The sequence below is a fragment of the Eptatretus burgeri genome, chromosome 11 (genome assembly GCF_056783735.1).
Source record: "Eptatretus burgeri isolate ZD-2024b chromosome 11, Ebu_testis_v1, whole genome shotgun sequence".
Classification (NCBI taxonomy): Eukaryota; Metazoa; Chordata; class Myxini; order Myxiniformes; family Myxinidae; genus Eptatretus; species Eptatretus burgeri.
In genome coordinates, this window is record NC_140971.1 from 50,020,969 (window position 1) to 50,047,460 (window position 26,492).

At 43.4% G+C, this 26,492-nt stretch overlaps 1 protein-coding gene across 8 annotated transcripts in view; it reads right to left on the bottom strand.

The window, feature by feature from the left end:
- The window catches only part of LOC147017044 (GRAM domain-containing protein 2B-like), a 115,839-nt gene that overhangs the window by 15,401 nt on the left and 73,946 nt on the right, over positions 1–26,492 (bottom strand). For all 8 annotated transcript variants that reach the window (XM_085846410.1, XM_085846413.1, XM_085846418.1 and 5 more), the window contains 8 exons: positions 18,430–18,502; positions 18,223–18,326; positions 17,848–17,943; positions 15,334–15,405; positions 14,875–14,937; positions 10,284–10,332; positions 3,656–3,736; positions 3,445–3,547 (listed from right to left, as the gene is read on the bottom strand). In XM_085846410.1, coding sequence (XP_085702536.1) covers positions 3,445–3,547; positions 3,656–3,736; positions 10,284–10,332; positions 14,875–14,937; positions 15,334–15,405; positions 17,848–17,943; positions 18,223–18,326; positions 18,430–18,502 — 641 coding nt within the window. The remainder of the gene's footprint in view (positions 1–3,444; positions 3,548–3,655; positions 3,737–10,283; positions 10,333–14,874; positions 14,938–15,333; positions 15,406–17,847; positions 17,944–18,222; positions 18,327–18,429; positions 18,503–26,492) is intronic.

Genomic DNA, 26,492 nt, shown 5'->3' on the forward strand with positions numbered 1-26,492 from the left:
ACCTGATTATCATTACAGAGAATAATTTTGCACCACATGTGGGACATTTTCTAGAGCATTTTGGGGTGATATGATTAAAAGGTAGTCTCACTTCACATGGTTACATTCACTCAATCTGAAAAAGGGAAAATAAAACGAATTAACACTGCACACAAAGGCAATGTCATACATTTTTACAAGGGGTGACAAGACATTGTGGCAATATTCAATCCATACATACAGCTCGTGATTTAAACAAAGGAAAAGAACAGATAAAAACAAAGGAAAAGAACAGATAAAAACAAATGGAAGTCCAAATGGTGGAGCAAATAAAGTTTATGGTTGCACCAGGGTTGAAGTCCACTTGAAGGCAGTTATTCCGATATTTGAATCAAACTGCTATTCCAGTGTCACAAATCTTATGCTGGAAAAACTATGCATGTTTCATTTGAACTGTACCAATTTAATATGATTGAAGTGTGAGAAATGACCAACAACATTTTGATATATATTACAACATTGTTGGACATGACCTGCACAAATCGAAAACAACCCATTGTTACCCTCGCCGAAGGAGAGGGTATTGTGTTTGGGTCCGCTTGTCTGTCTGTCTGTCTGTCTGTCTGTCACACGATTTTCGCCACAGTTTTCAAGCAATCAATCTGAAATTTTTGTGTGTAGGTGACCGGCCAAGGTCAGTAATGCTTAATTGTGTTGAAGATCCGAATCCGGATCCGGATCTGAGAATTTTTCAAGTGATTCTTCACCATTGAGAGATGGGGCCAAAAACGATATACAGCACGATATCTCCAAAGATTATGTATGGATTCACACGAAATGTGGTGGAGAGGTTGGGTGTGTGACAAGGACAAACAGATTCAATTTTGGTGTAGCTATACGAATCCGGATCCAGATACGAGAATTATATAAAAAATTTTTTAATGGATTCTTCAATATTGAGAGATGGGGGGGGGGGGAACGATATTGCATATCTCAAAAAAGTTGTGGACAGATTCCGATGGAACATGGTGGACAAGTTGGGTGTGTGACGACGACGAATTGATTAAATTTTGGTAAAGATCAAAATCCGGATCCGGATCCGAGAATTTTTTAAGTGATTCTTTTCCATTGAGAGATGGGACCAAAAATTTGTATGTGTAGCATGATATCTCAAAAACTTGTGGATGAGTTATGACAAAACTAGGTGGATGAATTGATTTGGTGACAAAAACAAGCTGATTCAATTTTGGTTGAAGTCCAGATTCAGAACCGATCTATCAGTGGGATAAAAATTTTAAACTGTTCAGCTTGGCGAAGGTATGCGCTCGAGCAAGTGCCATTCTGATTCGCCAAGTGTCACTCATTGAGTGATTTTTTCATTTGTTTGTTTGTCCACACAGAACGTTTGTGTTTTTCTCCACAACCACTTGTTACCCTCACCAAATGAGAGGGCATTCCGTTTTTGTTCGTTTGTCTGTCTGTCTGTCTTTGTTTGTTTGTCTCTCCAGAACTTTCGTGTTTTTCTCTGCAACCGCTTGTCGGATTAGGACGAAATTTTCACCATCGGTGCGACAAGTCATGCAGAAATGATAATGACGTCGTAGGTCACGTGGTGACTGGTGTGGCAGCCATGTTGGAAAATGGAAAAAAACTTTGGACCTCGATCTCTGAATCTGCACAAAGGAAAAAATTGAAACTTGGCACATGGCAAGTACTCCTCATGGGGAATAAATGTGATTTTTTAATGACATCATAGGTGCCTTCATTATGACATCATAATTGCATATGTACAACACTACATCTGATCAGTATGAAAAATTTTGAGGGTCATCTAGGGATAAAATTTCCACAGAAATTTTATTATGACATCATCGGTCATGTGATTCGGCAGCCATATTGTTAAAAAAAAAACCTTTAAAAATCTCCTCTGAAGTGGCTGAACAGATCGAGGTGAAACTTTACACGTATGACCGCCTATCCATGAAGATCAAAAGATTCCCACATATGACATAGTTCACATGGCTTGGCAGCCATATTGGATTTGCCCCAAAACCTATAAAAAAAATTCTCCAAAATGGCTGGACAGATCGACGGGAAACTTCACACAAATGTTCTCCAAGCCTTTGTTGTACAAGATCGGTATGAAATAATTGATAGGCCACATGGTTTGGCAGCCATATTGGATTCAATAAAATATTAAATAATGTTTTCTATGGAACGTTTTAATCAATCGACGTAAAAACTTCAGATTTATGATCTAGTAGGGATGGGGAATTCGTGTTTTAAATTTCAATTTGATCAGATGCATGGTCTGGCAGCCAGAATTATTTAATTTTTTGATACGGGTTCTTTTTTCAATTTTTTTAATAAGGCTCACTTGGCTGTGCCTGGATGGGTTTGGGGTAGAGGAGCAGCAACTGAAAAGCGAATCCTGTCAATGTTCATCCTGATGACTTCATCTTTGCTTTTTGCTTGTTTGGGCTCCTTCTGATTACTCCAATGTAGGAAAGCACGTACTTGGTTTTCCATTTGATTTGAATTGAATTCATTTTAATCCCATTCTAAATTCAATTGAACAATGAATGATAATAAAAAAAAACGTCATGGATCAGGGTCAGGTGTCCAATCAAAGCAGGGTTGCTATGAAGTGGGATGTCTTAGTACCCTGTCATCATTGCAAGCAGTTATAAAGTGGCAGTTCTCATTATGTCTTTTATTAATTATGTAACACACCAGTACACAAACACCACACTAAAGAAGTCCTGACGAGGGTCTGCAATCTCTGATTGCTCTTTTTCTTGTTAACCTCCGCCATCGAAGATGGACGGTGGTTACTGTTTTCACCCCTTTCTGTTTGTTTGTTTGTTAGTGAACAGTATTACAGAAAAACTCCTTGACGGATTTCGACGAAACTTGGTGGGGGGATTAGGTATGGTTCAAGATATCATGCCATTAGATTTTGGACTTGGTCCAAAATCTAAATGGCCGCTATGGCAGCCAATTTGAAAAAATATTTGAATTTTTGTTTTTGTATTTCTACATGTTTTAAGTGATTTCCAACCAAAAAAATAAAAATAAAAATTGTTAGAGAAAAAAAAACTGAAAATTTTGCAACTTTAAAAAAAAAAAAAATTCGATTTTATTTGAAAAATATTTTAATTTTTTTTTTTTTGCATTTCTACATTTTTAAAGTGATTTCCAACCCCCCCCCCCCCCAAAAAAAAAAAAAAAATGTTGGAGAAAAGAACTATAACTCTGTGAGCACTGTTGATGTCATATTTAATGAATAAGATATAAGGTTCACTTGAGTGACCCAGCAGTATTGGCGGCGGAGGTTTTGCACTCTACCGAGTGCTCCCCCTCAAGTTGTTAATGTAATGAGCTATTGACTCATCGGTCTGAATCTGGAGGAAAATTGGTTAGCAAGGAAGCTTGCATGAATCAGAACAAAGTTTTCATGCTTACATCAGGATGCATATGAGGAGGAAACTGATGATTGGCTGGTTATCACATATCGTCTGAAATCGAAGCACCTTCCAAATGTTTTCTTTAATCCCCTGTATATATTCTGCATGAGAAAAAGGGGGTGGAGAACACAAAATGAAAGGAATGATTGTTTTTCTTTCTTGCTTGTATGTTGCAATTCAACATGATGGCCAAATGATAAAGCACTCACCGCTTAAAGGGAGACCAAGTGGAATGTCCGTGAAGTTTTCCTTTTTCTTTGGTTTGTGTTTGACTCGGGCAGATGGCGCATCTACAAAAACATTCAAATTACATGACCGTATCTGATGATGTTGAGGAATAGTACAGGCAAGGAACAAGAGGATCATCAATAACACTTCCGTTCAGTGTCCGGGGAGTTAATCTCCAGCGAGATCTGGTCTCATCCTACTTAGCAGCAAGACTAGGACCGCATATACATACATACATACATACATACGACTGCAATTGACAACTAAGTTCACAGCCCCGAGTAAGTTCCTGGGCCTGTTTGCCATATTACAATACTCATCGGGACTGTGGAAATAACGTGAGGAAGCGCCGATAGGTGCCTGCGACCTCTCTAATCTGGCCGAGCAACCGTTGGTCGCCAGTGCGGCCTGAAACTGGGTTGAAATGGTTTTCCGAACTGCACTACAACTAACCGAAACCATCAAACGAGGAAACCAGAAATAGCAGAATCCAACCCCGAGACCAGGAATATTTATTCACAATTAAATGGCATGGGAGAATTAATCACAGAAAAGGAGCAATCATTTTAAAGCAAGCACAATAAAAAATCATGTCATCAATAAACTAATTAACCTTTATCCGATACGCGCCCTTGAAGCAATCCAAGTGAATGATTGGGAAATTCCTTAACAATTTTTATATTAGAGCCAGTTCTTTTATTCTTTCGACAAATACAGTACAGGGAAGTACTGTACACATTAATGCTGGGTGGTTGTTTTTTTTTTTAAATCCGTGGGTGTCAAAGCCGTTGAGAAGTTCTGAAGCACATAGATTGGCGTGTCGGCAGCTGATTTCCGGTGGAACAGCTGTTGCTCAACCAGGCATTACTTGGTGAAAACTCTATGTTCTGTCACAGCATTCTCAAAATCTCTTTGCTCTGGCGATCTCAAGTATTTTCAGATCTTCAAATTCCTGTGTTAAAAAGCTCTGCACACTCGGCCGTTCTCTTCAAAGCTTTCTCCTGCCAATCTCAAAGCTCTCAGGCGTTAATGTCTCTCCTTGTAAGCTCTCGTTAGCTGTCTGTAGCCCGTGATAAGCCAATAAGCCTTCCTTGTTGCCTTGAACTGCAAGGCTCATATGTGTATGTTTCAAATGTAAATTTAAACAAAGGAAAATAACATAAAAACATGCCCAGAGGTTTGAAGTGTTGGACAGAACAACAGTGGGGCAGGGAAAACATACATCTCTCTACATGTTATAGCGACGCATCTCTAACCTCACAATTAATTACTTTGGGCTTATTCTAAACAAATATTAAGAAGATAACTGAACAATACCAAGCAGTTTTATTAACCCCTCAGGAGCATTCACACAACACTACCCACACCTTCCACATGTACAAAAAATATTTGAAACATTTCAATTATTATGCTGATGCGTCACTCCACTAAAGCTACTCACTCATTCACTATGCACATACTTAAACTACTACATCTGGATGCATTTAAACATGTGGTTGGTAAAAGGGGGATGCACCAGGAGGCCTCTTCATCTTCTTTCTCTAAAGAGATTTTCAAGTCTAAAAGTTCTCCAGCCCTCCTGCCTGGCATTAAGACTTCTTCCACAACACACCAGGGTTCTTGAAAGGGCCAGTAAGGCTCAGAAAAAAATGCACATTTGAGCATCATCTTGGCCCATATGGCCTATAAACCAGTCTTCTTGGCCAATGCAGCCGACAAAGCAAATGATAATGCAGCAGGTGGAAAACAAAATGGCAAGCAGCATGGCTCACAGATGGCATACTGGCAAGATTGGAAGGCAAGGTGGCAAGGCTGATTGGCAAAGTAAGGCAGGTCAGTGGCTGCAGATGGCAGGAGCTGACAGATGTTCTGGTGGCAGCAGGTAGGATGGCTGGCTTGAGCCCAAACCGATCCTATTCCGACCTGCTCCACTCATTCATCTATTCTATACTAGCTCCTGCCCCTCTAAACTAATCTATCCCTCCTGGGGCACACTAATCCATAAACTAAACTATCTCTCAAGAGAAGTATCAAGACACGCATGGTGATAACAAACGATAAGTTGGCGTGGCCCACAAGGCTCGCCGGTGGAGTAATCCGATAGGGGGAGGGGGGAATGCCCACCCTCATTCTAACAATTTGGGACACAATGGGTCCACTCAAAATCCAATTACCCTACTCCGTTTAATTCCTGCGGCCACAGACATCAACAATGGTATAAAGGAGGAGCATCTCTTACTAGCATAACAACATCAAATATCTGATTAAAATTTTACCCCCCTCTACTGTGGTTCTATGTGACTAACTTTACCCGCCGGCCCGCATGCTAGTGATCTACCAAGTGGGGACCGAGCCCTCAAATTTTCTCTCTGTGCTTTTGCACATTTTCAAGGCTGTGCTCCGCACTTGACTCAAATGCGGCAGCTTGCATTGTTGGCGGTTACCCCCCCCCCTTTTCCAATCCCAAGTGAGCTACCCCCCTTGATTGCAGAGTCATGGTGTGGCCCTTCCTGGCCTCACCCACTCGCGCTCTCAGTGGCACATGATACGAGAGTCCCTCTACTGGGATACTCAGCCCACCGCATACTTCCCCCAGCCCTTCTGAGGTCTGTCATCCTGTTTGGGGCCCAGCACCACCCAACACTGGCCGGGATGCCCTTTCACCAATTTTATACACACCATGAGCCACATGGCCAACCTCTCTCAACTAACTCTTGCACCTTTGCAATTAAAAAAAAACAACTTACTACCACCAGCACCAACACTGGACCGGCATCGATATTCCAGAATAGCTTGATCTCGCTATTTATCCACCACTAACAAAAGCAGAGATTCTTTCCAAAGGGAGGTGTGCCTCCTCTTCTTCATCACACATACCCTACTTCGCGTCATCCATTAAATCCTCAATTCCGAATAACATTTTGAGCCGTGCACCTAATTCACCTCATTTATCAACTCGTTCATTACTCCTTTCATTACAAACTCCACCGGGACGAACGAAGAAAGGATGGAGGAGGAAAGCTCTAATCTAATGTTAGCCAATTCAAATCCAAATTTCAATTCTCTGCAATTTCAGCTCTTACAATTTCCAATTCTCTTCCATTACCATTTCAAATGTTTTCAATTTACAATGTTTTGGATCTAATGTAAATGTCCCAGTCAGACTGCCTGCTTCAGTCTCTTTGCATCCCCACTGGGCCCCACAGATTTCCCACGGTGACCCAGCAGCCATGGACACCATGTCCACTTGTACCCTGTGCACTTTGAAAAGAAACATGCACACTCCACGGCACACTGTGTTCTCCACCTGTGGACTGCCTCTTGGCATACTCGCTGATGGAATGGTTTTTTTTTACACCCGCAAACAGACTGCGAACATGTGAAGAACAGGGCCGTGAATGGAGAAACAGGTTGCATTTTCTTAACCGTGAATACGTGACGTCCATGAATATGTCGGGGTACAACTGTGCACGTGTGTGTGTGTGTGTGTGTGTGTGTGTGTGTGTGTGTGTGTGTGTGTGTGTGTGTGTGTCCTCCATAACTCCAAAACCATAAAACCTAGCAGCCTGAAATTTTGCATGCATATTAAGGGAACTCCAAGGAAGTGCAAGAGTGAAAATTGGGTGTTTGGGTTAATTAAGACATCCATTTTGAAGATAATTAACAGCCTTATTTAATTATATCCTTCATCAGGTGCATCCTTGAACACCTTGCCCTTTGGGGTCTGAAGGCTTCTCCTGGTTAACCTCTCTGAGGTCTGAAGTTGCCATATGTTTGACCTGCTCAACTATGCCTTGACTTAGAACAGGCCCACCGATTTCTTAAATATTGCGATTTTTTTTTTTGCACTCTCCTCACTCATATTATTGAATACCTGTTCATCATAGAAACAAATCAAGTGGGTACATTGCAATGCTTATAAATGCCTGGCTACGGCAGCAATCGTGGCTTTATTTCATTTTCGCACATGCCATAACCTCGAGAATCTCTTAAACTAAGCAGAATTACAAAATTAGCTCCAATATGTTAAGATTCCATTTGAATGCCAATGTATATACAGTAAAACATTCAATACTAAAGAAGATTAGAAGTTAAAATGTAAACTTTCAATCATTCCACAAGTATGCTGCTTCTAAATATTGTACACCGCTCCTTTCCAATGCCATATCCAGGCAATGAATGATGTCGTCACCATGCGCCAAAGGAAGGGAGTACTCAGTTTTCACTCCGTATGTTTTTGGATTCGCCAGATATCCCTTATTGTCGGGTTTTCCGTCTGTGTGTGTGTGTGTGTGTGTGTGTGTGTGTGTGTGTGTGTGTGTGTGTGTGTGTGTGTGTGTGTGTGTGTGTGTGTGTGTGTGTAACGCAAGGCTCCACAGCACAAACCCGCAAACCGATTTCGATGAAACTTGGCGGTAAGGTGCCATATAAGCTGGGTATGTGCGCGTTTGAGTGTCGTTGCTAAGCAACCACCCGTTGCTATGCAGCGGCCGAAAAACCGCGTTCACTATTTTCAATACTTGTCCTGCAGTTTTGAATGTGGAGAAACGAGACTTCGGAATTAAACACTTCGAGATATTTAGAAAATTTTACTCGAGCCGATTTTTGATTTAGGTTTTATTTTTCAAATGGTAGTCCTTCAAAAATAGGGTGTCTATTCACCGTCATTTTTATGAGGGGCTTAGGAAAGTGGGTGGAGCTTAGGGAAAGTGGGCGTGGCTTATTAAAGAGTGGGCGTGGCTTATGAAAAATAATGTGTGGCTCAGGAGGTGGTCAAACAAGAGCATTGAGAAGTTTATTGGGATTCGCTAGATATCCCTTGTTGTCGGGTTTTCCGTCTGTTGGGATTCGCTCGATATCCCTTATTGTCCGGTTTTCCGTGTGTGTGTGTGTGTGTGTGTGTGTGTGTGTGTGTGTGTGTGTGTGTGTGTGTGTGTGTGTGTGTGTGTCTGCAACGCGAGGCTCCACAGCACAAACCAGCAAACCAATTTCGATGAACCTTGGCGAAATGTGCCATATGGGCTGGGAGTGTGCGCGTTTGAGTTTCGTTGCTAAATAACCACCCGTTGCTATGCAGTGGCCGAAAAACCGCGTACAGTATTTTCAATACTTGTCCTACAGTTTTGAATGTGGAGAAACGAGACTTCGGAATTAAACACTTTGAGATATTTAGAAAATTTTACTCGAGCCTATTTTTGATTTAGGTTTTATTTTTCAAATGGTAGTCCTTCAAAAATAGGGTGTCTATTTACCGTCATTTTTTATGAGTGCCAGTTGGCAAAATACGCAATAGGAAAAATCTTGCCAGGCAGAGGAACAATTGTATGTGAACCAATACATCTTGGCAATGAATCTTCGTCGGTGGATCGGTCAGAATGAAAACATCGTATCCAGCGCTTCGATCCTAGCGGATCCCTCGTCGCCTACTGGCTTGTCTTGTTTGTTTCTTTGTCTGGGTGATCTCAGCTATCCTTTAAGCTGGGAAGCTAAAATTTGGGGACAAAAGTGAAGATGTGCTTTGGCAAAACGGTATTTTTTGATTAATGAATTGATTAATTACTTCATTATTATCGATTTATTAATTACTTATATCTTTTCTTTCTCATCTGGGAAATATCTCAGGCACCTTTTGAGCTTGGAAGCTGATATTTGGACATGATAGTGCCCAAGAGATTTGGCTATAGAGAATATTTTTGTTTTATTGATTAATCAATTAATTGATGAATTACTTAATATTTATAGATTATTTATTTGTTTATTTATTTTATTTCTCATTCTGGCAATATTTCAGGCACCTTTTGAGCTAGGAAGCTGATACTTGGAAAGGACAGTGACCAAGTGATTTGGCTATAAAGAGTATTTTTCATTTGTTGATTAATCAATGAATTGATTGTTTTCTTTCTTACTTGTCCAGGCGATATCTCAGCCATCCTTTGAGCGAGGAAGCTGAAATTTGGGGACAAAAGTGAAGATTTGCTTTGGCAAAAATATATATTAATTTTTTTATTAATCAATTAACTGATTAATTACTTAATTATTATCGATTTATTTATTTCTCATCCTGGTAATATTCCAGGCATATTTTGAGGTTGAAAACTGATATTTGGACATGAGTGACGAAGTGATTTGGCTATAAGGGGTATTTTCGATTTATTGATTAATCAATTAATTGATTAATTACTTAATTTTCAAAAAGTTACAGATTTGGATGAAACAGTGGTGGTTTAGGTATGCTATTTGGCAATTGATTGAGAAATTAATGATTTTATGATTAATGTTTATTTATTGTATTTTAATTATGCAATTAGTTAATTTTATCAAACAATTATTGTACACTGCTCCCTCCCAATTCTGCAAAGTACTGCAAAGTGGCATCGCCGGGCGCCGAAGGTGCCCAGGAAATGACGCGCTCGATGGCTTGTTATTTATTTATTTGGCATGGGGGCGGTGTACTTTGAATGTACCGGTACTTGTTTTCATTTTGTTCATTATGTCAATGATAAATAATGGTGACAATCTATTAATCCTGAAAACCTTTTGCCAAGTAATTAGTCTGAAAATGACTGATGACTAAGTTTGAAGAAACTGTGTTTCAGTGTGCAGATTTACCTGGCTCATCACAAACTGAGTTGTTACTGCTTCCTGAGTGGCTTGAACCCTGAAACATAAAATTGACCCTCATGTTACTTAAGTTGAGGGAAAGTTGATGTTTTTTTTTGTAATAACACAATTAACGATTATTACTCATCTTGCAGCCAAACACAACATCTTCGAACAAAGTAATGTATAAAAAATAAAAATAGAAAGGGCAGCACATGTGCTGCAGTTCAGCTACAGTGTGAGTTACATAAGATGGTAGATGTGGCTCATTCAAAAGGGATGGCATTATGTTGGAGAGATTCATCCTTCAACCTGGACAGGCCAGTCAGCTAAAACCCCCTTCTGTGTTGTGGTCCAACGATGCTCCCTCTCCATGCCTACAACAGCATAAAACTTCGATGAATGAATGCAGATTTGTGGACCCTGGATATTGTCATATTTGTGGTGAATAACCTGTTCTGCTGTTGTAAAATGCAGAAGTTTGTGTTTACCGAATACTCCACATCCTGGCCATACTCAATTACAATGGTGCCACATTCCCACTCAAAAGCTGTTTGTAATGACCAGCTGGCAAAGAAGCAAACACAGACTCACTGATGATACTCATGTAAAAGGTATGTCATAAGTCACGATCCCCCCCCCTTTTTTGTTTTTTAGGACACCATGTCGAGCCTCATGTAAGAGCTAATACACAGAAAATATAACAAGGCAGGAGACAAGAGGAGCAGGAGAGGGAAGAACAAAATAGTGGGGAACAGAGACAACAGGAGATCTGTGGAAGGGAAAGGGATGTGGCGGGGTAAATAGGGTAAACAATATGGTTCTACATGGACTTTCAGGAAGGAAAACAAGGAATTTGAAGGAGGTGGGTTTGGGGTGGATTCACGTGGTTAGAAAAGATCAATACTTTGGATGGGGGAAGATAAGAGAGGGTGGTGAACAGCTGTTTTGAAGGCCTGGAGGGAAGATAATAGAATTGAAGAGAGTGTGAGAATTAGTTCCAAAGGTGGGCAAAAAGAGGAATGAACGAGTGAAGGTGAGCAGTGATTTTTATTTTGGTAGTTTCACCAGAACAGGGTTGTTGGCAGACCGAGAGGGCCCTGCAGAAAAAAATGGGAGACAGAGCACAGAAAGAGCAGGGGGTGGGGGGAGGGCAAGGCTGGAGAGGAGATGATAGAAGACAGGAAGACCACTGACCTGCCTATGGTGAGAGAGTGAGAGACCCAAAGACTCAGCTTCATTGCAAGAGAGACCAATGATCCTAAAAGCCCTGGTTTCCATAGCGTGAAGTCGAGCTAGGTGTGAGGCAGGAGCACCACACATGCAAGAGGGGAGAGCAGCACTCCATCGGACTGTGGATGAAAGGTTTTAAGTGGTTAGAAGCTCAGGTGTGCCAAGGAAGGACTTTGCACAGTCAGTGAGTGGCTTTTGAGGCCAGCTTGGAGATGTGGCTTTCCCATGAAAGATTGTGGCAGATAGTGAGGCTCAAAACATGAATGAAAAGACTTCTTCAAGGAGATTGTAGAGAAAGTACATTTGGCGGAGGGGGGGGGGAGGGGGTGGGATATATATATATATATATTGTCGTGTCCAGGGGGTTAAAACTTGATCTGGACAGATGGCAAAGCTTCTCCCTTGAAGGCTGCAACCGAGACTCCGAGATCAATGCGTGCATGTTAACGGGGTTTAATGGCGGAGAGGTGATCCACCCAGGAGGAGTACGGGGAGGAGCACAGCACAGGGCTGCTGCACCAGGACAGCACAATGCCACAACATCTTAAAAGGAATGAATTTGATAAAAAAAAAAATAAAACAAATATTCACAAGGGACGGTCATTCAAAAGGAAGTAATAATAAAATAAAAAATACGACTGCCGAGGCCTCACACACAGATGCAAATACAGACAAAGGATGACCAAAATAAAAAGAAAGACCCTGCTTTTCAAGTATACTGGTACTCAGGTTGGCCCAGTGCTGGTCCTTGTTGAACTTGGAATGGGGCGCGCTTCCACCAGCACATGCACACGTGTGCAAATGGTGCCATCACTTCTCTCGTGCCAGCCTCAGACATACGCCAGGTAATCCACAAGCGGCTTTCCACACGAAGGCTCAAAATGTGCCAGCCTTCCTCTTCTAAAGGTGTCACCTGGCTCATGCGGTCCTCACACTGACCTCGTGCGTGTGCTCTGTCAAACTCTCATCCTTTCCAGACAGAAGCCTTCCACAATCCACCCATGCGATGCACCAGCCTCTACTGTCTTGCAATCCCCAGCCTCCTCCTGGTGCTCTCTATATCCTCCGCCTTCAGGGCATGGCTTGCTCACCCCCAACCTGGGAAGGCGGGGCTTCTCCTACACAGCCAGCTTCTGACGTCATGCCCATGAATTGTCCTTCAGGGGTGTGACTTCGCTTCTTGTCAACCTTTGAAGGTGGGGCTTTCTGCCCGTTTGTTGTGGGTTTTAGGGACTAAACACATTTTAGGGATGTGTTTAGGGACAGAGGGCAATCACATCCTGGGGAACTTATTTTTACTCTCTCAGTGTGGTATTAGGAGTTGCATGAATATTAATGAATGCATGATGAACCAGAACTGACGAGGCAGAACCGAGAGCGACGTCAGCGCGCTGTCGAGTGTGGAGCAGGAGACGTGATTAAAAGCATATGAGTGAAGAATCCTTAAGTGGGCTGTCTTTGCTTATACACAACACTAAGCTAATCAACACCGCACCACCACTCGTGTGGTGACACATCCCACTTATGCTCACAGATTCCCAACTTACTACCTCGAGATGCTTTCTACTCGACCACGGACCAAGCAACTATACACAATGCAATATTCCCTATTACATTCTTCCATCTACCCCCACAATCATAACAATATTGTTACGGCTGTGGAAATTCACATTACACCATAAAGGGCCCTCAGGTGAGATATCTTCATAGGTACATGTGTAGTAAGCCCAAACCTGTTGTATAGAGGGAATTTATGTGATCCATTCGGGCTGCTATCCTCCAGTAAGCCATTTTTCTGTTCTATATTTTATTTCAAACAAACAGCATCTCAACAACCACACCATCCCCATCACAGCGCCAACCACACTGCAACCACGCCACCTCCACCATATACGCTACTACATCTTCGCCACTACGTCAGCTTCCGAACGGCACACAAAGGCGCCAAGGAGGGAACTGCGAGGATGCACAGGTTTCCCCACCTGTTTCTCCCGTTTGACTTTGCCGCGCTTTGGAGTGGAGGAGGGGCGATGCAGGTCAAAGGTCAGAGGTCATGTGAAGGAGGGGTCTCATTTTGGGGGAATAACTCTCTGGCCCAGAGCTAAAAACTGACTCCCCCGGCCCCCGCATGGGGCGGGGTGAAGGGAAAGTGTGAGGGAACGCCCTTTTCGGGAACCCTCTCGAAGGAAGGTGGAGCCGAGAACGGGGCGGGGCGAAGGGCGGAGCCCCGCGCTATAAAAGACGGACACGGGCGGGCGGGCTGTAGCCTCTTCCTCGGGAGCCTCTTCCTCTTGGGCCTCTTACTCTTGGGCCTCTTCCTTTTCATCTTGGCTGGTGGTCTGGTTGGTCTTCGGTTGGTTTTTGTCGAGAGTTGGTCTTCGGGAAGAGGTCCTGCGCCTGCGGCTAGGCGAGCGGCCCTGTCACGAAGGCATGGACGGGAGACGCGGCAGCGCCCGTTGTGAGGTGGACCTGCGTGTCCGGACGGGGAGTGCCGGAGAGGGTTCGCCGGCCACGAGAGAGGTCGGGGCCAGGCGCGACCATGCTGACGGTCGCGGGAGAGGGACTCACCAGCCATAAAAGGGAAGTCACGACTTCTTTCTTCCTTTTCTTTGGGGTTTTTGTATAAATGTGTGTGTTGGCACAGTCTGTGAAGTCGAACTGTTTAAGTGTTGCCGTGTGTACACGTATTCGGTAGTAGCTCTGCATTTGCTTTTGTTGCATGACTGTTTTAACTGTTATATGTGCATTTTTGACTGTATGGCTGTATATACATGCTTGTCTGTGTGTGTGTGTGAATAAAATGCTTGCTTGTTGAACTGTTCCCGCTCTCCTTCGTCTCTTTTCCTTTTCTTATTGACCCTCCATCTTGCATCACATAAGGGGTTCGTAGTGGGTGCAACATCCCGGAAATTAATCGGAACCGTCAAAGCCGACGATAACACCGCACTGTTATCACTGTAGCACGGAACGGACCGCTTAAGCGGTTCGTGTCCGAAGTCGGCCTGTGGCATGGTGCGATCGCCCGGTCGACCATTCGCGCAGGTACTTAGGTAGATGGAATTTGGCGAGCAACCCGATCCTGTGCGGGTGGGCAATTGGAACGATCGTGGTGAGGTTAAACCCCCACCCGTGACTAGCTCCCGGCATTGTTCCGAGAGGGTCACGACTGAATTGTCTGTCCGGTGGGCGACGTGCTGCGATTCGAGTTACGTGGCCGTTCGCAAAAAAAATTATATATATATATATATATATATATATATATATATATATATGCATGCATGTAATATTTTATCGGGGTAATGTGACTGAACATTAAAGAATTAAGGAAAAGGGTTGGTGAAGATAATGATGTCAGATTTGTACTTACAGAGGATGCATCAAACAGTTCTGGTTGAGACAAGGGTGTCAACGTACTGGTTTCACCTCCAACCTGTGGAAGAATGGGATGGGGGTCGAAATGTGATGGGAAGCTTCATTGTCCCGCTATAATGGAATATAGGTGTTTAGCAGCAAATTGTACTTTGTACTCTGAATTCTCACAGATTGCATTTGATTGTGATTCCACTGAGGTTGCCTTGAGCAGTGCCTTGGCATGCTCAAAGCGTGAACATCTGACTTGAAGGATTTAAGGTGTGGTTCCTCATCACAGTCAGGTCATTGCTTTATTGTGATGTGTTCGTTATCCAGGTTACATTAATCAAGTTGGCCAGTGAGCATTGTAAAACGGTAATTGTCACCTCGTTTGTCACCATAACTGCCCAATCACATATGATTTATTGGTGGAAACAGTGCGCAATATAGCCCGTTAATCGGCCTTATCTATCACCTCTTCCAGTTGGCAGACTGACAGCAGTGCCTTGTATGCCGAATCTCGGGTCAGGAAAGAAATGAAATTGTGCTGCAAAACAGGAAATATTTCAATAGACAATCAAACAGCTGAATAGAGGCTGAACTCGAACTTTGATTGGTTCGAAATGCAACACCATTTAGATTGTATAGCTCCCTCAAGTTTGCCTTACAGAGGCAGACATCTCTAATTTTGTATCTGAAGGACCATCCGAGAATTGCATAATTCCTGCCTGATTATTACTGGTGGAACTATTTGAGTACAGCACACGGGATTGTATCATCTTAACGACATTGCATCATCCAACCAGGTTGCATCATCCATCATGCGAGAGAGACGTCTTTTGTCAGAATATTCCATTTTCATAGAGCAATCAAAACTCACCGACAACCATGATTATAAGGTTTAAGTTTTTTGAGCAAATACGAGATAAATGGAGAATGTGGTGAATGACAGCAAACCAAACAGTGACTGCATATCAAAAGAGAACCTTGAGGTATGTATGCACACTCGCCTATAAGCTGTGTCGCCTGGGTTTGAATCCCAACCCAGCTATTAACTGGCATTTCGTTGTTTCACAGGTAAGGTGACTCATCAATGTGTGTGCCGTCCTTAGAATGGACGTTAAGCTGGCATTGGTTGGTGGATGCTCAACATCCCAAAGTGTCCTTCATGTGGTGTAGGTGAGCTGTTGCTGATACCCTGAACAAATCACAAATTCTTCCTCTGACCTACAGGGACTACTGCATCTATGGCACAGTTGTGCTTCCAGCAATTTTTTTTCTTGCTGCAGCCATGCACTGCATATGAAAGAAGTGTATCAAAAAAATAAAAAATGTCGTTCAGACCCATATTCAAAATTGAAGGCATCACCTAATCGGTGTCTAGATGTCCAGCAGGTCGAGATGTTGCATTTTAATTGTAATACTGGCACCATACTTTATAGACATACTCAGATTCTAATTGTATGTACTTTATGGACGTACTTATGTTTTAATGGTACAGGGTGGCCTGAAAGTCGTTTTACCCTTCCACAGGAAAAAAAATTTCGTTCTTAAACTCTTTTAATACACAGGTTTGATTGTGCAGTCCTCACAATAATGAATGAGTCATTCTCCTGAGTCAGTGTTGCTGCATGCCGTGGAGGGGAAGGGAGGGAGGGAGGTGCAAGAAATTTTGCAGGGGTTAATGTGACTTTAGGTCATCCTGTAATACGTTTCGAGGTTATCAGTTGAAAAAAAAGATAACGGGTAATCCTGGCTCCCATCAGGTGGTGTTTGTGGCCTACATTAGCACATTATATGCAGACAAAGAAACAAACAAGAAAAATGTCATGCATAGCACTGTACTTGCAAAATCCATAAAACAAATTTGACCTTCAAAATAATTGGTGGTTGAATTCAATATCCAAATGTGCATCTACTCTTCAAATTTCAAGTCAATCGGATGGAAATTGACAATTTTAGTAATTTGACCGATGTTGGTGTTTTGACCTATGTTGACCTAAAAAATAATTAGCTGGTTGAAATCAATGACTTGAAATATAAATCCTCTTCAAGTCAATCAGATGAAAATTGAGGATTTTAGATATACCATCTCAGTTGATGACCTTTTGCCTATGTTGACCTCTTAGTCTATATTGACTTCAAAAATAATTGGTGGTTGAATCAGTGACCTGATCTGCAAATCCTCTTCAAATTTCATGCCAATCGGATGAAAATTGAGGATTTTAGAAATTTGACAAAGTTGTTGACCTTTTGACCTTAAAAACAATATGCTTCTTCCTTATGATAAACTCTACTAGGTGGTGAAGTTTTTTGAAGAACGCTTTAAAATCGTGACCTGCAGGTGATTGACAGACAGACAGACAGACAGACAGACAGACAGACTGACGTACAAGACCAACCAATGTACTTTAAAAATATTCGATTTTCACAAGTAACAAACGAATGAACAACGAGGGTAAATATTCATGGCTTTGCAGAATTTAGTCATTCACTTTGAGATGAAGGATTTGACTAGTAGGACATTAATACTCGATGTGAAAAAAAAATCGACGCAGTGAATGGGATTTCAAAGCCAAAGCCACAGCAGCGCAAGGGAAGGCAAACAGTTTAACTCCATCAAGCTTGATGTTTGGTATCGATATTTTTCAACTTGCAGTCCAATTCGTTATCTTAATTCCCCCCCCTCCCCATCCTCCCTCTCTGTCCTCGAGTTGGTGTTGTGGGTAATCTGTAGAATATTCTTTCATCTCGACCCTTGTTCGCACAATGGCATTTCCCTCTAATGAATGAATATTTATTTGTTTTATAATCTCTGTTTTAATTGGACTTTTATCAATGTGCGTATCTGATTTTGGTTTTTTTTAATATAAATGTTTAACCCCCATGTGTTTATGTTATGCTCCCCCTACCTTCTCCCATTTAGCACACACACCCCTATCTTTTCTCATGTCTGTCCATTTTTAGGTAAATTCTGTTGAAGTCTTACCTTTTCAGTGGCAGTCTTGATAGATAGAGCATTTGGTACTAGTAAGGCGCTCCTCCGTTTCTTGATTGCTAAGACCGATGTCACCGGGATGATCAGCTGAAAGAAAGTCGTTCAAAGTGACAATTATCATCCATGACGTGTTTTACTCAATTGAGGTGAAAAATGAATAAGGTTGAATGTTAATTTGATGTGAAAATAAATCTAATAAATCAAAGGGTTTTAACGACCGAGCTGAGTTCATGAATTTCCAAGCAAAATACGTTTTAAGCTGAAGATATGCTGTCTGATGACGTCACTTGGAGGTCAAATTGATCTTCAGGACACCTTTCGGCTCGAATGTCATGGCAATTGGCAGCCTGTGGTAATCCGACTCACTTTGATGTCTTTGCCGAAGAAGCTGCTATGAAAGCAGATCCAATTTTGGCAAATGTACATCCGGCCTTGGAAAATGAGATCTCGCTGCAGAGCACACACGAAAGCTGTGGACACACGGTGAGCATGGGAGACCTGGTGAGCGACTCACGAAAAGCATGATGCCACTTTGAGTGTGCATGACATGCCGATTGACCAAAATATACTCACTCTCTTGAGGTTCTTCGTCTTCAGAAATTTCTTTGAAAACCTTATGGAATTGTCCACTGTGTTTATTTGGCAGCTGAGAAAATGAGAATAAGCTGTTAGTTTACATTTTCTGATAATTCTTGTGGTTCTGATTCACAAGAGCTTTGATTTACATTTGGTGAAAGGAGGGTGGAGGGGAGTGTATTAATAAAACAGACATGATACTTTAACTTTGGATGAATTTGAAATATCATTCCAAAACAACAATACATTAACAAATACAAACGATGCCAATAGCTCATTGACCGATATTTCAAGACTTCTGAATAACCATATACTCTTAGAGAGTCTTGGTGCTGCCAAAGCAGTTTCTTGGCATGAGTTACGCTGGGTCAGGTCAGATTAGATATGTGACTTGCTTAAGGTACCAAGTAAAACTGTACAAACCTGTTTCATGGTCGGGTTGTCGGCGACTAAACCATCTCCCCCACCAACTTTCTTTGTGAGGAGGGTGTATGATATGGACACTCAGCAGGATGAAAAATTAAACTTGTCAAAGGGTGGAGGAGCTCCCTGTGAGACAACGGCCATCCATATCTCCTGCCCAACTGTGTCTACAGACATCCTCCTGCAGTTGAGTTACTTTTTATTAGGAGGTTGGAGGCAGGATTTGCACTTCGGCCACCGTAAAACCCTTCATTCCACAAAACACATGAAAAGCACAAACAAATCTGAAAACTCACTCCGTGGGAGTACCTCCTGTGCAGCTCAAGGAGTTTCTGTAGCTGTCAATAAACTGACTCCAATGATAATTGAGGTAACACTGGTCAACGATTGCATTATGAGACTAATGATTCGTCACTCCTTGGTTGTCATGTCCCTGGTCTCTGTATATGCTCTGACTGAGGCGAGTGATCTCACTGAAGGACGCATTCCATGCCACGCTCCAGTCTGTGGTTTGATCAGTGCCCCAGACAAGATACTCTTCGAGTGTTGGGGGATTTCAATGCATCGACTGGAAGTGAGAGGGATGGTTATTAGACATGTGTTGATCCCCATGGGTCAGGTACTGTGAACCAGAATAGCACTAAGGTCCTTGACTTTATGCCTGGTGTTGGCTTAATGGTGAGGGTGGCAGGACTTTGGATCTGAGGGTCCTGAGTTCAAATCCTGCTCAGCTGTTGAATTAATACCAGTGGGGTTAACTCAGCCTGTCATACTTCTGAGTTAGGCAAAATGAGTGTCAGCATGCTGGTACACTGAGTCGGAGTGATGACCCATCCAGGATTGTACACAATAGCCAAGGAGACTGCTTCGGCAGCACCAACGCTCTGCATAGAGTATGGTCCCAATCTCCTCCTACTCCTTGACTTTGCAAGAAGTCATGGACTTAGGCTGGCTGGTTCATGGTTTCAGTGCCCACAGGCCCATCGCTGGACTTGGTATTCCAACGCTGGTGGTGTGGCAAAGGAGATTGACAATGTGCTCGTTGATGCTAGCTGGAGGATGATCCAAAACTGCAGGGTCTATCGGAGTGCTCAGTTCCTCAATACTGACCACAGGCTTGTTGTAGCAACTCTGAAGTTGCAGCTGAAATCCAGGAGAATGGTACCATCCCAGCCTAGGCTGGATGTTGGCAAGCTCAAGGACGAGAGGGTAGCTGAGGAGTTTGCAAACAGACTGAGTGGAGATTTGGGGGGTCTGGGTGTTTTGGGGGATCCTGAAGAGTTGTGGAGTACCTTCAAGACCACCATCCTTGATGTTGCTGGTGGATGGAACTCACCATCGGGCAAAGGATAATTTTGTCTCTCAAGGGACACTTGATCCCATTGGCCAGAGTCGCAGGGCCAGGCTGAATGGCAGAGCTGAGCTGTTCAGGGAGCAGAGGTGTAAAACTGTACCTGCACTAACGGTGCACAGGGAGGCCTATGCCTGAGGAATCTGTGAGGGGGTAGAGCATCACCTGTGGTCAAGTGATTCTCGTCCTGCTTACAGGGGAATTCGCACATTAAGTTTGTCCAAGCCCGTCACTCGGTGTACTGCAGTGAGAGCAGAGTGTGGTGGGCTCTTGATAGAGGAGTCCTAAGTGAAAGCCCGCTGGGTCAGTTACTTTGAGCGGCTGTATCACCCTGATCCACCAACTGTCGAGTTGGATGTCAGGGGTGTTACCATCCCTATTTCTGACCCTCCAGTCAACTGTGGTCCACCTTCATTTGTGGAAACACAGATAGTGGTGAAGTGGTTGAAATGGGGTAAAGCTCCTGAGATCTGTGGCATCCATGTTGAACTTCAAGGCTGGTGAAAATGCTGCACTCGTGTCGTTGCATGCAGTTCTGTGCTCTGCCTGGAACAAAGGCATCATCCCAACTGACTGGAAGAGGGGCCTTGATGTCCCTTTCTGGAAACGGAAGGGTGATTGCAAAGACTGCAACAACTACCGAGGGGTGACGCTGCTCTCAGTGCTGGGCAAGGTCTCTGCTCAGATAATTCTTGATAGGGTTCGCCACCATCTGCTTGAGCACCAGCATCTAGAGCAGTCAGACTTTACACCAAAGACATCAACGATTGACCGTATCCTTACTCTTTGGGTCATGTGAACGCAGATGAGAGTTTTGGCAGGGGCTGCTTGCAGCCTATATTGATCTCTGTAAAGTGTTTCATTCAGTGAATCGGGGTGCCCTCTGGCAGGTTATTGGTCTTTGTGGGGTGCCACCAAAACTTATCAATCTGATGTTAAAACTATACTCTGGTCCTGAGAGTGCTGTGAGATGTGGTGATATAATCTCCAACTTATTTCCAGTTGTTACTGGGGTTTGACAGTGGTGTGTACAAGCCGCCACACTTTACAGCGCTTGCCAAGACTGGATTCTGGGGAGGATGTCAGAGAGATCAAATTGTGGTGCATTCTTTGGGAATGTCAAGATCTCCGACATTGATTTTTCAGATGAAGCAGTTATCTTTGTGGCGACTGTTGATCGTTTTGGGGGCCTGAGAGGTACTGAAAATAGTGGCCTGAGCCGCTGGGATTATGGGTTTCCTGGGTCAAAACTAAGATCCAGACTTTAAAGGATATATTGGATGTCTATACCTGTCTATACCTGTTTGTGGTGAGGATGTTGAGGTCACAGAGAGATTCACTTACTTTGGCAGTGATATTGCTGTCTCTGCTCGCTGTGAGCCAGAGGTCAACAGACATCTAGGTAGCTGCCGGTACCTGTGCAGGAGGACGAAAGTCTGAGTCTTCAGGTTCTTGGTGCTTCCAGTCTTACTATAGGGATGTGAGACTTGGACTCTGACAAGGGATCTGAAACAGAGACTTAACTCCTTCGGTACAAGGTCTCATCGGAGAATCCTTTTCTATTGCTGGTCAGACTTTGTGTCCAATGAGCGGTTGCTGAGAGAGACTCTAATGAGATTTGTTACTTGCATTGTCCATGAGCGTCACCTGTGGTTGCATGGATAAGTGGCTCATTTTCCTGACGCTGATCCTGCTCCCCAGATTCTCTCAGCGAGGGAGCCTTGTGAGTGGTGAAGGCCAATGGGCCAACCACGTGCCTCGTGGTTGCAGCAGGTTGATCAGCATCTCAAGGAGATGGGGATGGACCAGGCATCTGCCTCGGGGATGGCCAGAAGGAGGCCCCTGGAGTACCAACAGAAAGTGGATGCAGCGACATGCTGCTCCGGTGCATGCTCCCATACCTGACCTGTGATACTTTTTGGGTTTGCAATTGCCTTTCCAGCAAAAGGGCAGGAATTTTGAATTTAGCCAGGGTGCTGGGGAGAGCTCGCTTACTCTTCGTGAAGGACACCCTGGGATCTTTATCATCCATGAACTAATGCCAGTAGAGGGGACGTCCAGTTTAACGTCCATCTGATGGACGACATACATCGATGAATCGCCCCGCCTGTGAAATAAAGGGCTGACAGTTTATATCTGGGTCAGGATTCAAACCTCAGCGAGACAGCTTAGAGGTGAGTTTGCGTACCTTTAGGCTATCCTTCTAACCACAATCTCTCGCAACTGCCATTCACAATGCGATACTGAATAAACTCCCTGTTCCATTAAACCTCTGACATCGACCTCGGCTTGAACATCATGATGGTGAGCATGTCATTACATTACATTTGTTACCAATACCGAGGGGTGACGAAAAAAAAAAACACACGTAACAAACATGACGATATATCATGTCTAAAATTGTATAATGAATCGTTTGTCCTTGCAAGGAACAATTATTATGCAGTGTGGTGTTGTAAACACAGAGTCTCGACTGATTAGGAAAAAAAGTGTTCTGTTCATGGAACCCAACCAAGCATCTAAAAAAAAACCCAAGATTCAAAATTCAACTTGTCAATTTCTCAACATGCAAACAATTCCAAAGTTGTTGTGGTTTATTTCACAAACGCATCACATGCAGGATAAAGGCATCATGGGAAACAGCAATCCAGGTTCATATCAGCCATGACAAAGCCTGTGACCTTAATTCCTTATCACAGCACTTGCATCAAAACATACAAACTGCTCTTAATTTGACATAATGATCTTTTTGACTTTTTCCTCGAATTTCAATTTGTATATTCAGTGTGAGCAGTCCAACATTGAGGTATGTTTCCATGTATTCTGAGCTTAGTTGATACGCACAATGAACTTTCACACAGGTGGGGCTATTCGGCACGTCATGCCTGTGCTGCACTAACCCCAGTATCATCATCACCCATTGACACACAAGCTACTGACAAGTCCTGCTGATATCCCCATACTCCACTATCTCCAATGCATCCAGGAACCTATCTAATTCCCATTTTAACTTATCCACCCGCTTCACTGCCATTACCTTTCCGGGTAGACCATTCCATGCATTAACCACTCTCCGACTGAAAGACCCCTGCCTTAATACTGTCCGAACTCTCATATTCTTTACCTTCAAGCTATGTATGCCCCCTGGTCCTAACACTGTCCATTCTGTGGAAAAAAAAAAACTCCACTGCACCAATTTTGTCCACACCCTTCATCATCTTAAACATCTCCATCAGATCCCCGTGGAATTGCCTCCTTGCCAATGTATGTCTTTTCTCTTTCCACCGTTACTCACAGCTTGGTGGAGCAAGCCTGGAATCATTCTCATAGCTCGGTGCTGTAGCTTCTCTACGGCAGCGATATCCTTCTTCAGATGTGGTGACCAAAATTGTTCACAATATTCTTGATGAGGCCTCACTAAATTCCAATACAGTGTTAAAACTACCTTTGGATTTATAATTTATCTCCCTACAAATACAACCCAAAAACCTGTTTGCTTTCTTTACCTGTTAGGTGCTTGGCACTGTGCTGTCTGATTACCAACCCCGTATCTATTTCCACTCCCAGACCCTTCTCCTGTGCAACATGCTCCAAGTCTGCCCCTTGCTTTATGTCATCCCTATTTTCATTGTTCCTATCCATGTACAGCACCTTACATTGTTTTATGTTCAAATGTAATCGATAATTTCAGCACAAAATTAGCAATATGCATGGGCAGTAAGAGAAGTGAAAACAAACAATAAATAAAATACCTAAGCTGGTAAGTGATCCACAATGAATAAAGAGAAGCTGATGTTTCGGAACTTACCGTTCATCGGAGTAAAAGATAAAGGAAATGAGGCCGGCGTTGGCGATTCCCACCTAATTTCCTTTCCGACAGTGACATAAACATATACACACACACACACACACACACACACACACACACACACACACACACACTCACACACACACACACACACACACACACACACACACACACACACACACACACACACACACACACACACACACACACACACATACACACACACACTTTCCTTTCCGACAGTGACACACACACAATTGCATTTTTATTGTGAGTACACTCACACATGTGATTCTGACAACTCAACAAACTCAAAGGGCACTCTTCGATGTCGCGATGTCACCAGACATGCCTCCATCCACATTGTTACATCATTACACATAGTTATACCAAGTTTGATTTAAATCCCTGAACCCAGAATCAAAATATGAAACAATTCTTGCTGTCAGACCATGCATCCGATCAGGTTGAAATTTAAACCATATATTCCCTTCGACTACAAGATCATAACTCTGACGTTTCACATTGATTGATGAAGCCGTTCGAGAGAAATATATATATATATATATATATATATATATATATATGTATATATATATATCTTTTTAAAGATTTTCATTCAATCCAATGTGGCTGCCAGACCATGTGACCGATTAATTAATCGTGAACAGCCTGGTGTCCCTAAGGCTGAGGGAGCATGTGGGTGAAGTTTCCCCTCGATCTGTCAAGCCGTTCTGGAGAAGATATTTAAAGGTTTATTTTTTTCAAAAAATCATAGCTGTAAAACCATGTGACCTATGACATCACAGGTGAGAATATTTTATTCCTCATTGATAGGCGATGATACCTATAAAGTTTCACCCCGATCTGTTTAGCTGTTTCGGAGAAGGTTTTTATGAAGTTTTTTATGTTAAAAAAAACAATATGGTGGCCAAACCATGTGACCGATGACATCACCAATTTTTTTTCCCCATACAATTTAGCCCTAGATGACCCTCAAAAATTTTCATACTGATAGGATTAAGCGTTCGACATATGCAATTATGATGTCATAACGAAGCCACCTATGATATCATCAAAAAAAAATCATACTTGTTTTCCATGTTGAGTACTTGACTTGATTAGGTGGGAATCACAATGTTGAGTACTTGAAAAATTAAAACTTGACATGTGCCAAGTTGTATTTTTTTCCATCTCGTGGTTTTGACGATGGAGGTCCAAAGTTTTTCCTTTTTTTCCAACATGGCTGCCACACCACGTGTCATATGACGTCGTAGTTATCATATAAACATTCTACATGAGCAGTCACACCTGTGGTGAAAATTTCGTGTCAATCGGATAAGTGGTTGTAGAGAAACAAGAGAAAATTTTCATGGACGTACGTACATACTGGATGTACGTACGGACAACATGACCACATAATTCCTCTGGTGTCTTCGTCAGTTGAGGCATAAAAAGACACGGCCATGTCATCCCCCTCCAAACTCTGCCCATCCTTACTCTCCCTAGCCTCAAGACTCCCTCCGAACCCTAAGGCATTGATCCCCTCCCCATACTCGAGCCTTCAGAATCCCCACACACCTCCCATCCCACCAGTGTGAGATGAAAGGGAAGGCAGTGTGAGAGGAAGGGAAGGCAGCGTGAGGGGGAGGGAAGGCAGCATGAGGGGAAGGGAAAGCAGTGTGAGGGGAAGGGAAGGCAGCATGAGATGACAGGAAAGCAGCATGAGTGGAAGAGAAAGCAGCGTTATGGGAAGGGAATGCGGTGTGAGGGGAAGGGAAGGTAGCATGAGGGGAAGGGAAGGCAGCATGAGGGGAAGGGAAGGCAGCATGAGGGGAAGGGAAGGCAGCATGATGGGAAAAGGAAGGCAGTGTGAGGGGAAGGGAAGGCAGCATGAGAGGAAGGGAAGGCAGCATGAGAGGAAAGGAATGTGGTGTGAGAGGAAGGGAAGGCAGTGTGAGGGGAAAGGAAGGCAGCATGATGGGAAGGGAATGCGGTGTGAGGGGACAGGAAGGCAGCATGATGGGAAGGGAATGCGGTGTGGGGGGAAGGGAAGGCAGCATGATGGGAAGGGAATGTGGTGTGAGAGGAAGGGAAGAAAGCATGAGGGGATGGGAAGGCAGCATGAGAGGAAAGGAATGTGGTGTGAGGGGAAGGGAAGGCAGCATGAGGGGAAGGGAATGTGGTGTGAGAGGTAGGGAAGGCAGCGTGGGAGGATGGGAAGCCAGCATGGGTGGAAGGGAATGTGGTGTGAGAGGAAGGGAAGGCAGCGTGAGGGGATGGGAATGCGGTGTGAGGGGAAGGGAAGGCAGCATGAGGGAAGGGAAGGCAGCATGAGAAGAAGGGTAGGCAGCATGGTGGGAAGGGAATGTGGTGTGAGCGGAAGGGAAGGCAGCACGAGTGGATGGGAAGGCAGCATGGTGTGAGGGGAAGGGAAGGCAGCATGAGAGGAAGGGAATGTGGTGTGAGAGGAAGGGA